The sequence below is a fragment of the Melanotaenia boesemani genome, chromosome 24 (genome assembly GCF_017639745.1).
Source record: "Melanotaenia boesemani isolate fMelBoe1 chromosome 24, fMelBoe1.pri, whole genome shotgun sequence".
NCBI classification, from domain to species: domain Eukaryota; kingdom Metazoa; phylum Chordata; class Actinopteri; order Atheriniformes; family Melanotaeniidae; genus Melanotaenia; species Melanotaenia boesemani.
Window position 1 is genome coordinate 18,774,020 of NC_055705.1, and position 16,887 is coordinate 18,790,906.

The window sequence follows — 16,887 nt, forward strand, 5'->3', positions numbered from 1 at the left end:
GTCAACATTCGGAGTTATTTCAGCTGCAGGAAATACAGTACCATCTACTAGCATAGTGCCATAGAATGTTTCAAAGCCATCTTAAGGAGTATACGCCCCACTGTTCAGACATTTTCTTATGATACCACTTATTCAAGACAAAATAACTACAATCAGTCTTGTTTAGTGCCCTTCTTGGTCATAACTACATAAAGTATAGAGGTCTGCTGAACAGAGTTGGAGATCAAGAGGCCGTTATAGATTCAGTGAATCTGGAGACATGATTTCTTGGCAGCATGTGCAACCAACAACAGCTAGTGTGATGCCCTTGAGCAACTTGGCTCTCCAGACTGAGTTTGTGGTTACACTACATGGAAAACTGGATTTTTGCTTGAAAATCTGATGTATTTTCAACAAGCAATCGATGACAAAAAGGTTAAATGGTTCATTCTCAACGAAGCAGATCTGTATTCATGACAGTAGCACATATAACCTGACTTCAAAACTAGAGCCATCAAGGAAAAGAACATCATATGTGCAGGGGTTGTGAAGAAGATGACCAGATCCTTACCAGCCAATGGTCCACAAATCAAGCACTCCCTTTGTTGTCATAAAGAAAAAGCAGTTTTCATTTTTAACACTTTCTCCTGGAGATGAAGAGTGATTAGTTTCATTGAGGTGCTGCACACACATGAAGGACAAATAGAAAAAAATGTATAAAAAGAGGAGGGAAAACTTAAACACTAGGTCTCTAGGAGATAATACAGCAGACATGGTTGGTCTTGTGTTTATAATGGCTTTTCCCAGCTTTAATTATTAGCACAGAAGTAATCTCAAAGGCACAAATTGATTATTTGAGTTTTTACATTAAGTTGGAACCTACCGGGACCTCAATTCTAAGCATTTGACTATTATCCTCTTTTGAAATCAACTTTTATTTAAAAGCTATTAACAAGTTTTTGAAACACACAAATGGCAAAGGCACAGTTTGTAATTATCTCAATATGAATTATTAAATTCATTACACTGAGACTGAATAAATGCAATAGGTTTTGTTAAGCACATTGAAGATGACAGAAGAAAACATTAATTTCACAAACATGTATTATCCTGCAACCTCAAAATTACTAAACTGTTCAAAATTTATTGAAATTTTGGCCATATGATACCATGTTCCTAATGAAGTAATGATCTCTTGATAGAGGTCTTGAAATATTCATTTATTTTAAAGAACTTGCCCTGTTTTGCTGTTTTTGTTTTTACTTGAGTCTACTTTGACTGAAATATTGCTCTCGCTCCATTTACACCAGGATCATTTACAAAGAACGAAGGTCATACGCAGTAATCACCACATTAGAAGCTGGCCAGCTGTAAACTGCCCAATTGTGGAGCCATTTGCAGTTAACATTCTGTCAGCAGAAAGTAGAGGAGCAATTTAGCTTCAGTTATTTACTCCATTTTGGTAGGCATTTTTGCAAGTTCAAGTAATCCCTGCGGTTTCTCTTCTTGCTAATTTATGCAATAAAATAAGTTTAAATAGCACAAAAACCTAAATATATTGTTCTGCCATGCAGGACCTTATGTTTGTCCTTATCTGTGGTTAAAAGACAAGTGCACTTAAGCTGACAGACTTGAATTCCCAGGCTGTAACATTTGCCAGCAGCAAAGGAAATATAAAATAAGAATGTCAACCTCAAGTGGAAAAAAAGGACAGACCCTTTATAGCTGCTCAATTAAATTCCACTATATTTTCTACAGAAAGAGACAGGGTCCTTTTTATGTGCCAAGAGCCCCCATACTAAGGTTAAATGTACAGAACATGAAATTGTTTGCACCCATGGAATGCATTTTTACCACAGGTCACCACATAAACACATTTATATTGCTTTATGAGTCATTTTTCATATGAGTATTGCATCGTGTCAGCACAGAAAAACTGACTTTCAGTCTTCACAATGTCCCTCAAAATCTCTGTGACAAAATTAAACTCCATCTTGGAGAATGGAGTTATGATTCTCTCTCCACTCAGATTGATTCCTCCCTGCTAATGGGTTAATTTTGGCTTAATTCAATAACCACATTTTCCCTTGATACTTTACACATTTATATGGCGTCTGTAATAACGTCTTGATGGTTAGATGAGTTGGGGAATCTCTTGTGGTTTAATTTGGTTCTAATTCTTCCTGTTAACACACTTTAACTTGGCAAATGAGATCTAATACTCAGCACAGATTTGTTCCTACTGTTTGTATCGTTTGCATCCTGGCTATGGATCAAGTGTGTGTAGTCACTAGCTTGTCATATGAAGTTAACTATTTAAATGTCTAGATTTGTTAGATAAAACTGGGGGTAAATACATTCTGATGAGCTGTAAAAAAAAAAAGAAAAGAATCATTAAGCCGGGTTGTGCAGGGGGTTTTAAATGTCAATAAGAAGCAAGGGAATTTTGACAAAAATGCAATGAGTTAAAACAGAAAATAAAGAATCTTACATAATTGTGAATTGTCAAGTCAAGATCTGTATCATCATCTAAATTACCTTAATATATGCAAATATTTTTTACAGCAATTCTCAACACACAATACAAATGAACAGAATGACATGTTTGGAGGTCAAAAAGAAAAACATGTCATAGTGCTGTAGCGCTTATACATTTCAGATTCTTTTTACTATTGTCATTCGTGGTCTCCGTCATGGTGTAATCAGTTATAGTAACCTGATGATCAAGCACTGTAAAAAGGCATCTACACTGCATATTAACAGTATCATTAACTTTTCAGTTTCATGCAAGGAACGTAAATTTAATTACGTCAGCACCGCAGAAAAGTTTTTTTTTTTTCTCCACACAATCTGTAATGGTTTGTCCACATGTCTAAAACATATTAATGTAGCAGAAATTGTAAGAGGGTATTGTGTTGATCAGCTTTTTTTCTGTTGTAGAAATGCTTTCATTGGATATGATGTCAACCCATTACCACATAGCTTCCTATGTAGATTTCATATAGTTATTGTGTGTGTATATATATATATATATATATATGTATATATATATATGCCTAGAAGGCTGCGCACGTTAATACGTTATTTTTAAGTTAATGCACTAATTGGTTAACACCATTAAAATTTTAATGTGCGTTAGTGATGGTTATTTATGTTCTTTACTTTTTTTTCAAACCTTTTGTTCATTGGCTCTAAACACAGAGAAACCACATGCAGAGATTTATATATATATATATATATATATATAAATATATATATATATATATATATATATATATATATATATATATATGTATATGGTAAATGGTCGGTATTTATGTAGTGCTTTTCTGTACCTGGTATAATACCCAAAGCACTTTACATCATAGATCACATTCACCAATTCACGCACACATTCACACAGTTGATGTTGGAAGCTGCCATTCAAGGTGCTCAACCACGGCCCATCAGGAGTAATTTATATATATATACATATATATATATATATGTATATATATATATATATATATATACATTTATATATATATATATATATACACAAAAATAATCTCATGTAGGTAAACTTTGTTATAATAAAAGCTAGTTACTCTGCTGTAAGCAAAACAGTAATACACCATTAAATTATAGCAGATTTAGTTAGTTATATCTGTAAAATGATGCTTCTGCCAGCATCTTGCAGTGAAATTCTTTAGTGTGGAGGCATGAAAAAAATCAGTCTAAAAATACATCATTTATTCACTACCAGTGAATAAATACAGGATATATATCACATCATTCGTCATTTCTGTTTGTTTGTATACTCACCATTCATCACTTCTTACACATGTCTCACTCTCTCTTTTTCATACAAGAGCCTACACAGACATTCACAGGTACACGGAGAGCATTACAAGTAGCTGACGTCAATAATGCTGCAAAGAGCTCTGAGAGCCCTTCCACAGGAGCCTTTTTTTTTTTTAACAAGCACACCCACACTCTGCCAAGTTCAGCCCTGCCATTGTCCAAACACAAGCAAACTGTCACTCACCGCACTCTGGGAGGAGGACACGGTCAGAAAACAATAGTGTGTGTGTGTCTCCTCCCATGACAAGTCCATTCTCGACGGTTAACGCCTGTGTCAAACTTCATCCTTTTAGCAAGTCCATATCTCATGAGCTGAAATCGAATAACACCGTTGGATTCTGGAATTGTCTCTTTCTTTCTTGTCACTGCTATTCAATGCTATTTTCAATAGCCACATTAGTATGTCTCTCTCTTCCTCACAAGTGAGAAAATTAGTTTTTCTACCTCCCACCATTTCATTATCTGAGCGATCTCCCCATACACAGTCTAATTCCTTTAGCGAGGCCCCGGTTTCTGCAGACTTCCCAAAGCCACGGAGATGGAAACAAAATGGGGACAGGATGGAGAGGGAGCTAAATATGAATAGAAAGAAGAAAATGTGGAATTTTACAGTAAATCAAAAGGCTGTTAAATTGTACACAAAAGCGTATGGATTCGCTGCAGACCCACAAAGACACAAGCCACCCACACGAAGCCTTATCTCCCTCCTTCAAGCTATCACACTTGGAAACATATACGCACAGCTAAAGAGCCAAATTTACCAATGACAATACCGACTAATTGTGAACCAAACTCAAACAAAGTAAACACATTTTCCCTTTAAAGATAACTGTGAAGCTGTGGGACAAATAATACGTTCTATGTAGCGTAAAGTCGTTCAAAAGCAAAGCAATCACTTTTGGAGGAAATGTTCTTGCGGGGTTAAAAGAAAGTAATTACAAGGTAGGAATTCTACATTTTCTATCAGATGTAACATTTTTCTTTGATTTTGCCACAAGAAGAAGTCAAACTGACTTATAGGAGCCCCACAGTGTCTTTACACATAAAGATGAGCATACTTGGAGTACAGAGATCTGTTGTGTAGACCAAGCAAAGCCTGATTAAAAAGACTATTAAAAGCGTGGATTTCATTGGTTCATTCAAACAATAGTCTGTCCAATGTGAACATATCATGCCTTAGCAGTCACTCCTTTGATTCAATTCAACATGTGAGACGAGGCAGGTCAGGGAACATACAGACATAACGTTGAAGCGCCTCGCCTGCACCAGTTCTGGTTAAAAGACTTGACAGTGTGAAGGAAGCCATACATCAACCTGTTGTTTTTTTGGCCGGGTGTCACCGGTCTCGGCTGGAGAGCCAGTGATGCTACGGTCGCCATTTATCAAACAACAGGGTTACTGCGGCTCTGGATCAGCGGGTGCAGCCGCCATAAACAAACAAACAAAATGGGAGGCCTGATAAATACAACCAGACTTCCCAGTGGGAACTGAAAAGAAGGGCAGGGGAAAAAAAAATATAGGACAAGCAAGATGAAAGTGAAACCGTGACAAAAAAAGACAAAATAAATCATGAAATCTCACCATTTCCTCCTGTACGCACTCGCTGATATAAAGGCAGCTCTTAAAAGCTTTGATCACACACAGCCAACCACATCCACACGTCAGCTGACACCTTGGTGTATATATATAAATATATATAAATATATATACATAGCATAGCAACAATACTGAAAATAGAGTATTATATATTTGAAATGATGGTTCCCAGGATAATTGCCCATTCTGTATTCAGGATTTCCATCTTCATATTAACTTTATTATCCACCATCCACATTGGATCATAAGGTGGAGGGAAAAAATCCCCCTAATGCTAACGGCAGGATAACAGGGACTTCATTACTTCCATCTTCAGCAGTATATCAAAGAGGGAATCAGCTCCACAGGAGGTAAAGCTGCTCCGTGTCACATAATGCATGTACAATATGCCGTGCTATATTTAGTGTCATTTCAGTGCAAACGGATCATTCAAGTTTTATAGCTTTGGATCATGAGAGATGAAAAAAAGTTAAAACTTATTGTAGGAAATGAAAATGTTTTTTTTATGATCAGGTAATTAGCTTTTTTCTTAAGTGCTGAAAAGAATATCCAAATGAAATGTGTATAAATGTGTCTTTCGTGTTAGAAACATGGGCACTTTCTCAGAGTATATCATTCAGTAAATGCAAAGAATTTCCAGAAACTAAACAGACTGAGCAGAAATACAGTTGCATATGATATTATTTTTGCAATAAAATTTCACATGAAGTGAACTCACAAATGTATTTCTACCTAAACATACTTCAAATACCTAAAGTGAGAGCTTAATTTAGACTTACCTGCCTGTAATTAGTGATGCATCATATTTATATGTTGAGTAGTGAATTTGCCATTAAGTAACAATATATTTTGCGCCAATTTTATGCTAATCCAGAATGTAATACTTAATATTGGCAAAATTTAACAATCCAAAACAGGTTATAGATCATCAGTTTGTTGCAGAAACAATGCCATATAACTACATTGACAAGTAAATCAAAATTGTGTTTAAGTGCCAACTTCTAGTAAGTTTTCTGCAACAGCTGATTAACGTTGATTTAACTTCACCTTTTGTCATATTGTGAATAACAAAATGAGAAAATTTTGCTTCAATAAAATAAACACATTGATTCAAACAACAAATAGACATTTGATTTGAATTAAAATAAAAAGATGGGAGATGAGAGATAAATATCACAACATGGCAGCAAATAAGAACTATGATGATGATTTCTTTCTGGATAAATAAAAGTTTATTATTCCATTTTTTTCCACTGTTTTATCATGTTCTTAGTAAAAAATGCATTATAGTTAAACTTGAAGTGCTTTCTGTTTGTGTAAGCACATACTTGTCTTTGTAAAGATTTTACTGCGATTGAGTCCTTGACTGTCCCTTTTGATGGTAAGAGCCTTGCAATGACATTTCATGTTAAAACACTGCATCCATAATGCATGTTGACCATAAAGCAGCACGCTGCCCTCTCATAATGGCTTCTACTTTGGATTTAAGACCACAGGAACAAACAGAGTGCAGATGCCGAGTGGGTTACATAGAAAGTAAAAGCATCGAGAGGAAAGAAAAGTGATCAGTAATTATGGCGGCGTGAGGTAGAAGAGGAGGCGTCAGTGGTGGGGGGTAAAAACGGTTGAGTGCTGATGAACATTTGAGCATTTCTGCATGCCTGAAGGAATTCCATTAACCACTCTGATTAAAGTAATCATTGGAGCCATCGGTGCCTGTCAGATGCCATCCCTGCCCTCTCAATTACCCAGATCTCCTTGAACTCAATTGCTCACATCATCATGGAGACCGGGTGGCAGGAGGAAAGCGAGGCGGTGCCAAAGACGAAGCATCTTTGGCAAGTAGGTGGGGGGTAGGTGAAGCATCAGTTAAGCATATGGAAAATGTCCACCCACTGGATGTGACTCAGTATAAAGAGGTCAGAGGCATATTAACCTAATTATCTTTTGGTTGTTAACGGTATCTCCAAAGGTGGGAAATAAAATATTAAAGTAAAATGAAGCGAAATAGGAACTAACGCTTCATCTTAACTTATGCCAAATTTCATCTTTATGATAGTTAGTCTATACATTTAACCAGCAAGTGTAAAAATTATTAAGTTAAATATGATATAAAATATAAAAAAGGTAGAAAGTCTTCACATCTCAAAAACTGCAATCATCCAGGTTTTGTAATGCTGCTTGAATGTACAGGCATCGAATAGCTGAAATTTACACAATCTACCTGGAAATTCCATTTTACATTTAATTTTCCTTTGCATTGCACATTATTCAATCACAACCCTTATAAACCAATTTTATGGAGAAAAAAATATGCCTGAGTAATCTTTTTTATGAATATACATTTCTATTGAAGTATTATTTCTTAAAACTGCCCTTACAAGATGAAAAGCTAATTGTCAATACATTAATAAAAAAAAAACCTTTAAAAAGAGGAAATTCAAAGTTTGAGTTTTATTTCTGTAGATTAATTGAAAGAAACCAATAAATTAAAAAAAAATGCAAAACTGAACATGTTGCAAACAAAATCTGAACTGAGTTTCTTACTGATGTTTAAGCCTTAACTTAGGCTGCAGCTGTAAAAGTTAAGTCTAGGGAAATATTTAGATCATTGTATTTCCATTATCCCTTTTAATTAAATTATATTATCTTAACTAAGTTGCTAACATTCCACATTTATGTGATAATGATAATAAATAAAAACCAAGGGGGGTGAGTCTAGAGCATCATTCTGCCCCCAGGCCCTATAACTGTTTAATATGGACCTCTGTAATGCATAGTATCAAGCTGCTTTTGTTTACCATAAACACAAAATCATGCCCATTATTTTAAGAACACTGTTAGAAATAATCACCCACCACACTACTCCATTCCCTGAAAATAGCAGAGTGATGAGCCAACACTTCATGCAGCTTGGATGGGTTTCATGCACTGTCCCGCTCTGCTTCCATATTGATTAACTCTCAAATGGCACAAGAGCAGAAAGCGTTAAGAGAGCCCTGCAACGCCAGCTGCCCATCACTGTCTCTCCTTGCTCTTTGTGTGAGATGAGCTTGGAGCTGAGCGAGCGCTTGGCCGGCGTCTTCTGAGCTGTCCCTGCTGCATGCAGAGCGAGGAGAAAGACGGCTTCATCTGCACCTGCATAATACCTTGTGTTGCATCAGATTCTGTTGAGCCAAATCATGGGCGCTGTTCTGTAGCATGAGGCAACACAGTCTGAAATGTTTCACCTTCCCCTTCTTGTCTGAATACAGATGTTAACAATAGTAGAAAAGTTAATATTTTTAAAGGTAACTTTTAAAGTTTCACCTGCTGGCTGTGTTCTGTGTAAAAGTTAACATTGTTGATTGTTAGCATGCTACATAACTGGGAAAATTAGAGGCATTTGTTTGATTTAAACGCATTAATTCCAACAGACCCTTTGCAGCTGGATGCTCTATGCATCCTTCATGCTGGGACAGAGAGGTGGGTCATAACAGTGACAAACCTCTACACAATACGCACACATCGCATAATAACAAGCGCATTAGGAACACATGATTCAGTGATTATGTAATTGTGCTCAAACATTCTTTTTTTCCCCTGTGATCTTCGTCAAATCATATCAGAATGCAGCATTCTAGGAAACTGAACGGTAATAACAACCCACACCCGTTGCCATCTGCGCCACACTGTAAGCATTTGTCATTTGCACTGCTCAGGTGCGTCTCTGTAAACCATTTTTCCAATATTGGCATCAGGAAAGCAAATGAAAATCTATGCTGAAAACTGTGAGCACTGTGCCACCCCATAGAGCGACTGCACACTTCTTGGCTATGATTCACGTCCCCCTGCTACATGTATGACACATCCACAGTTACACTCGGTTCCTGGACTCCTCATGTCCCAAATGGTGCCTTCTGCTCTCATTCTGGGCTTCTATGAAAAGATCCAGCAAAGCAAAAGCAGCTGGCAGCACACTGGACACTGAAAATTACCATTTATATGGCAAATCTTTGCAGTTGGAACAGTGGAAAACATAAATCCATAATAATAATCCAAATAATGCTGTCTGAGTTAAGATTTAAGTGGCAGATTTCCTGTGAAGAAAAATCCTGTCTGTTCCTGCTAGGGAACACTGAATTCCTAAATGGTGACGCTGGCTGCACACTGAAAATGGTGGCGCGGTGCATCCTTTGCATTTTTATAGACCTGCTTTGCATATTGGATTTAAGTGGGTCAACTGAGAAGCATCCAAAAAAAACTGAAAGAAAACCCCAAAACAAGCACTTTAAAGATAAAAAAAAATAAGAATATTTAAAACTATTTTACTGTTCTTATTACTTTAAAAATTGGGAATGCTTAAAAAACTTGTTCCATTCAAAATAAACGAATCAAACTGAACTTGAAACCCTTGATCCAGCTTTACATATTAATTGCTTAAAAAGGTTTACACCCACTGGCTTTGTTGGGACACTAAAACCACAAATCAGCTCCAATGATGCTTTTAAAAAATGACCTCCTCATTGCTTGTCAGCCTGTAATGCGGTTGTTGTCATGGTATAATTGCAAAGGGATAATGCTCATTGATCGGAACCCACTGATTTCAATCCTCTTTTAGACACTAGCTGCACACTTGAGAGAGGCACAAACTGTATCTTTAGTAGATTTGATTGAGTTCAAAACATGTTATCCACCAATGTTTCGACAAAGGTTTGCTCACCCCACAACTCAACCAAACCCAAATGGCCTCCTTCATATCACCAACACCAGCTTCAGTCTCCTTAAATGCACATTTTGTGAACCTGACATCATGTTTATTTGATGACAATAACATAGTTTGGTCATTATAGTGCAATAAGTGCAAAGCAATCAAAACAAAAACTAAGGGATAGAGAATCTGCCAATGCTTGTATAAAAATAGGTGTTACATTGATTAAAATAGTATTACACAACATAATGAGTACTTCAAATATTATTTATGAATTTAGTTTTTGATAACATATCAATTCTACATATTAAGAATGAATACTCATATTCATTTTTAATATAATAATCTCCTTTTTATGAGAACTCATTGAAAGCGAACTCGCCTTCCAATTCCAAAAAAGTGCAGAAAGCATACAAAGACACTTTTTTTTTTCATCTTCTTCAAATGATGCAGTCTGTTTTGAACATTTGGGGGTGTGCCACTTTCAAAAAAAGCCACTTTTACAATGCAGAGCTACAGTAAATGAAACTACAAACATAAGCCTTTCCAGAGGATCATGGAGTATGATGACACAGGTAATATTGATGTAGAATCAAAAGTTTGGAAAAGACATGGCAGATAATATCAATAAATACTTACTTACAGACTACAGCAGAAAATAGTCCTACACAGTTTTGATGATCTGCTGTACATTGTTTTTGTCCAGGAGTGATTTTTTTTCCCTTTCTTTTTTATAAACATTTCTTTTTTCTGATTCACAATATACCTTCTTATGTATGGTTATATTCCTGAAAATGAAGTTGGGTAGGATTTACCTGTACACTTAGATTTTTGTGTGTTTATTCCATCTTCACCATAGAAAAATAAAATTTGCATCATCAGTTATCTGGAGCAATTTGTTCATCTGTGATTCAGAAAGCTGTATCCATTCCTGCAAATGTCATGTTTCAGAAATAAGAATAAGACTGTTCGGCACACCCCGTCTCAACTCCTCTGCTTCTGTTTGTTTATGTCGTGCCAAGGCACCCTATTATCTGAGCCAATGTTTTCAAAAAGGGCCAAGAGAGCGAGAGAAAATGTGTCATTACGTGAGTGATTCTTTTGCTCAGAACTGGCTAAAGGTGGTCTGTTTCTCCAGAACTTCAAGGTAATCGGGCTCAGACTGCAGTTTAGCTTTTAGCTCCAAATACTCGTTTCTATTGGGCTCGACATAAACAGTACTGGGTGCTGTGCCATAGAGCACTGTTTCTCTTATCCTCTCCGGGTGTAAGAACTGACGTCTGACATCAAAATTTGGGTTGTATGTGTATGACACAGGCCCGGTGTACTTGTACTCTAAATTGGCACCTGCTGGGATGGATGGGATTGACTGATGGGGGGATTGCTTATCAGGTTCGAGGATACCTCTGAAGAAATGGTCTGCATCCTGGACGGGGGAAGGGTTGTCACGTGGCTCAATAGTGCTAATGCTGTATGTAGGACTCCTCATCGTATTGCTATCCCTCTCCTCGTCTGGGGTACTCCTGTATGTTACTTTGAGCTCATGCAGGTCACGGTAATCCTCCACTGTGTTGCCTTCCCGAGACCTGTAAATGGGGTTTTTACACATGTGGCCCATCGGATGAGGAATGTACTCATAGACGTGACCAGCAGGGGCTTTAACTTTAGGGCCAGAGCGGTTGCTGTAGAGGCTGTATTGCAAGTTGAAAGAGCTGACATCCGAATTGTTGGTGCTAGTGCGGTCGCTCTGTGACTTTTTGCGTCTTTTCATCACCACGACAAAGAGCCCTGCAGCCACAAAGACAGACATGATGAAGACGAGCAGTAGGCTGAGGATGAGGACGGAGAGGGGAACAGTGCTGCGGGAGGTGTTAAACTTCTGGGGAGCATCTGTTGTGACTGCATGATCGTCAAGGGGCTCATCCGTGGGGGGAGTTGGGGAGACGTAGGCGTCCGAATAGTCTGGGCACAGCTGCTCTGAATGGATGGAGCGAAGGTCCATCCCCGTGTGCCGTTTAGGTGTCTCACACACAACCTCATTCACCACAGTGCCTGCACTGAGCTGCTCGAGCCATATCTTCATTCCTACTATGTCGCAGGAACAGTCCCAGGGGTTTTCAAACAGATCTATCTGCACAAGCAACTTCAACTGATCTAAAACACCACTCACAGGCAGGTTTTGGAAATGGTTGTTACGTAGATTGAGCCTAGACAGGGAGAGGCTGGAAAAGATGCCCACCGGCAAAGTTTTAAGGAGGTTGTTGTTGAGGAAAAGCAATTGGAGATTAGGAAGGAAGCGGAAAGTGCCTGTATCCACCTCCTGGATTTTGTTGTACTCTAAGTAAAGATACTGTAAGTTCTGCAAGCCAAAAAACATTTCCCCTGTAAGCCTGTCCATGAGATTACCATTTAAATACAGCCTACGCAAGTTGGTTAAATCCCCAAACGCCCGGTCATGGATCAGACTTATCCTGTTGTTTCCCAGGTGAAGCAAATCCAATCCAGTGGCATCGACAAAATCTGATCTCCGTACCACAGGGATGTAATTTCCAGTGAGATACATCTTTTTAGGGTTGTATGGCTTGGGTTTTAAATCAGAAATGCTCTCTATCTTTCTCTCTTGGCAGTTGACATTTAACCCAATTTCAGAAATCTGCAGATTGCACGTGCAGGCAGTGGGGCAGTCCAAAGGCACAGGAGATTTGGTCTGAAAAGCAATGATGGGGCCATAGTTGTATGGGTTACCGCCAGGTAATCGAGAAGTGGGCTTTAACCTAGTTCTGTTAAATTGCCGTGTGCCCTTGGTAGGCCTAGAAGAGGACCGAAAAACAGCTGAAGAGGTGGCAGAAGCTGTGACAGCAGCTGGTGTGGTTTGGTAATATCCACTGGTGCTGCTAGGGGGTGCAGGCCTGACTGTGTCCTCTTGAGGTCTTCGTGGGCAAAGTTCCTGCTTGGACACCTCATCCAGATCCCTACCGTGGAGCCTGAACGGCGTCTCACAGACCACTTCTCCCACCAGAGCTGTGTAGGCTATACTTTCCAGCCAAGCCTTCAGAGCAATAAGCTCGCAGGAGCAATTCCACGGATTCTCCTCCAGTTGTAATTCCACAACTTTGTCCATGTGTTCCAGGAGGCCAATATAAGGAAACATTTTCAACCGGTTCCCCCTCAAGTCCAAGTGTGTGAGGGGGACATTCCGGAAGATATTCGGAGGGAGAACAGAGAGAAGGTTGTCATTCAGAATCATCACTGTTAGTTGGTGCAGTTTGCTCAAGGCATTGGGTTCTATATTAGTAACATAATTATAGTCAATCTGTAGGTATTCCAAACTCTCCAGTCCCTCAAAGGTGTCATCCCTTAGAATGTCAATCTTATTGTTATTCAGGTGCAACCTTTTTAATCCCTGGAGTCCATTGAAGGCACCCGACTCTATCTCAGAGATATCATTGTTCCCCAAGTGCAGGATGGTCACCCCGGTGTAATTGATGAAATCATTGACTGATAGCTTCTTCAGGAGGTTCCCTGTCAGCAGGAGGTGGTACATGGGGAAATGAACTGGGCTGATCTCTGTCAGTCTGATGATCCCCCGGTTCTCGCAGCTCACCGTCAGGATCCCTTCCTTCTCCTCACACATACACAGGTGTCGACAAATCTCTCCATAATTGTCATACATCTCAACCAGCCTTAGAGATGATGCAATCAGAAGGATTATTTTTAGTATCCAGATATGCATTTTTCCTGGGAGAAGATGCCCCAGCTCACTCAAGTGCAGTGCCAATATGAGGTGTCATCTACGGAGGAAAAGAAAAAGGACGAGTCCTGTTTTAGGTTTAAAGCATGTTACATGTGCAACATTAAAAAAAAAAAAAAAAAAAAAATTAAATGAGCAGAACAAAAATAGGCCTGTTCATGTTCAGCATGCAGATGAGTCGATTTGATTTTGTGACTCTGAGAGAACAAGTTGAATCTTTTAGTAACAGCGAACGTGAGCTATATATATATTCAAGTTGTTAACAAAACTACCCGCGGTGGACTGCCACTGCGCATCTTTGATTGCCAGTATAAAATCCAATTCATCTTGTAAAAGGTGGTGGTGGTGGTTGGGGGGGGGGGGGGTCGCTATTCAGCATATGCACACTGATTGAGTTAGTGATTTACCAAATCAATCCATTTAGATTTTTGTTGAACTGGAAACGAAGACCAGAAAAAAAACAGGAAATATATCTTAAAAACCACCCCACATATATATATATATATAGATATATGTGTGTATGCATATAAATAAATATTTTTAAAAAGCCTTCTTTATCAACTCCTTTCTCTTTATCATAAAGATTTCTCACTCACCCTGCATACCCGATGAAACAGTGGCGAAACTGTCGGATCCCTTTTCCTCTCTCCGCCTCCGTTCAAACAACATGAGGACAAGGAGGAGGAGGAATTTATTCGTGTGTTATGATTAAAACCATCCTCGGTGGAAATTTAAAGAAAAAAAAGAAAGAAAAAAAAAGCAAACGCCGACTCTCTTGGAAAGACAGAACTGAGAAAAGCAACTGTTCATCTAAAAAAAAAAAAAAAAAAAATCCGGCCTGCTTTAGAGAATGTTAATATCAGCCAACAAGGCGACATCCCTCCTTCTGCCCACCGGCTAAAAAAAGAAAAGAAATGAGCGAGTTAATTAAAAGCAAACAAGCGGCGAATCGCTGCGTTTTGACGCGGAGCTAAATAACTATATAATTAACTATTACGTATGTTATGTGTGGCATCTTCTATATAGAAGGTTACATTTCGTCTTTTCCCCTCTCTCTCCCTCTCTCTTTCTATCCACACTCTGTTACAGACGCGTGAATGTTCGTGCACACGTACGCACAGCCTCACTTGCGCACACATGCACATATTTGGTCTGTGTGCGTTCCCCTAAAAGAACACAGCAGCCCACACAGTAAATCTCCCCCTAAAAAGGCTCATCTTAATAAACAGGGACGCGTCTTCAACACATGTAAACCTGAGGGAAACATTTTGTTTTCTTCTGTTTTTTCTTTAGAAATGCGCCTTGAAATATGAGAGACAACTTGAAAGACAGGGAGTTATGATTCGGAACGAATTAAACTGTGATGATGTGAGCATAAAAATGCTGGCTCTGTGCTTGTTATTGCCATAGAAGCCGCAGACGCCTTCTTTTAACTGCATCTTAAACCGGATCAACTTCACAAATGCAGCAGGAGGCAGGACAGAGATTTCAGCACCATGGACAGATCCCCCAAAATGTTTAAGCTGGGGCTCAAAGAAATTAAATTGATTCTAAAAAAGAGAGGAAGAAAAAATATATATCCCTTCTTACCGTGCAGATCCAGCTAAACACCAAATCATCCCGAAAATCACGGCCGAGCCCCGTGTTTTTTCTCCAGTCTCAATGAAAACATGGCTTTTGCTGTGAATTTTAGCCGCCCTCCTGTGAAAAAAGGTTAAAAAAAAATAGGAAGGGAAGAAAATAAAACAAAGAAAAAAATGAAGTCAAGTCTCCTCGGCGTTTAGCTCCATAAACCAGGCATGGAAGAGCGCATATACAGTCTCATTCACGCCAATAACGTGATAGCCAGCGCGGCAAACCGGGCTCCCGTGCTCTTCCAGCGGCGACTGAAATTAGCAGTGTCATCTCGGAAAATCAACCAAACCAAAGTTTATACATAGCAAAGAGTGAAGGGCGAATAAAAATCCCACATCAGACAAGAGTTGCCGCATGCATTTTAACTGTGACTTTCATCCGTGCGTACTGACGAGGCAGAGGAGAGCAGAGCGGAGCGGAGAAGCACGAATCCCCCCCCGCCCCCCACCCCTTGTCTTCTGCCAGTGGTGCGGCTTGTACCAGTTTATGTATACATCTGCCCAAGGTCTCTTTATTTCAGCCGCCGGGGCGTCCAAATCGACCGGAGATTAGTGAATATGCTCCTCCAGCTTCCTCCTGACATGTTGGAATCCGATCCCCTCTCTGCAGCTCTGCATTGGTCACACGATATCCTGTGCAGCTGTACACAAGCTTTGTCTTCCCACCAACGTTTCAACTAGTGGAACTTCATCTCGGTTGGTGCAAAGCCGCGCATTACCCTGCAGCAATATTATGAAACAATTATCATAGTGTGACAATCAAAAAATCCCTTCTGAAAACGCATAAAACACCTATTCTCGGGACTGTCACAGCGCGCAAATGAAAAGCTGTTTAATGCGCGCAACACTCTTGAAGGGGGTATGGTAATGTGGAGGAGGTTGGGTGGAAAAGGGTGGTGTGGAGGGTGGGTGACGATGTCGGGCGGTTGGGAGGGGGGAAACGGGAAAAGGCGGGAGGCTGGAAGAAGACCCGCAGAGGGCAGCACAATGATGAAAAAGGCATCTTGGCAGGCAAGCTTGCATTTTTCCCAGGTTCTACTTTACAAGTTTTAAGTTTTTCATTCAACTGCATAACGCATTTGATTAGTGGCTCAGAGTCAGAGATTTTTCCCACTTAGCTCGGACATTTTAATAGCATGCATTTGAAAGCCACAGCTGGACATGTTAAACTTTTCATCTATTATTGGACCAATTTACCGGTAGAGCAGTTGGAAGGTGATACTGACATTCATTCTGGATTCAGATTGTTCTTATTTATCAGTGTTGAGTGGGGTATAAGATGAGCCATGTTTTTTTTTTTTTTCTTTTCACAAAGGGGTCCTTCAGCAAAGCGAAAATGAAAGGCTTCACAGGGGCGGAGCTAGAGGGGTGACCAGGGTGGCAAGCTTTAGAGT

At 39.3% G+C, this 16,887-nt stretch overlaps 1 protein-coding gene across 2 annotated transcripts; it reads right to left on the reverse strand.

Moving 5' to 3' along the window:
- Positions 1–9,821: 9,821 nt before the first annotated feature.
- Positions 9,822–16,329, reverse strand: LOC121635853 (SLIT and NTRK-like protein 5). 2 transcript variants are annotated; one of them, XM_041979213.1, is made up of 2 exons: positions 15,450–16,329; positions 9,822–13,899 (listed from the first exon to the last, which is right to left on the reverse strand). In XM_041979213.1, exon 2 carries the CDS (start codon positions 13,839–13,841, stop codon positions 11,214–11,216), a length of 2,628 nt encoding a protein of 875 aa, XP_041835147.1. In that variant the 5' UTR covers positions 13,842–13,899; positions 15,450–16,329; the 3' UTR covers positions 9,822–11,213. The 2 variants fall into 2 exon arrangements, with proteins under 2 accessions (XP_041835147.1, XP_041835148.1); XM_041979214.1 differs by lacking the exon at positions 15,450–16,329 and adding an exon at positions 14,456–14,898.
- Positions 16,330–16,887: the final 558 nt, after the last annotated feature.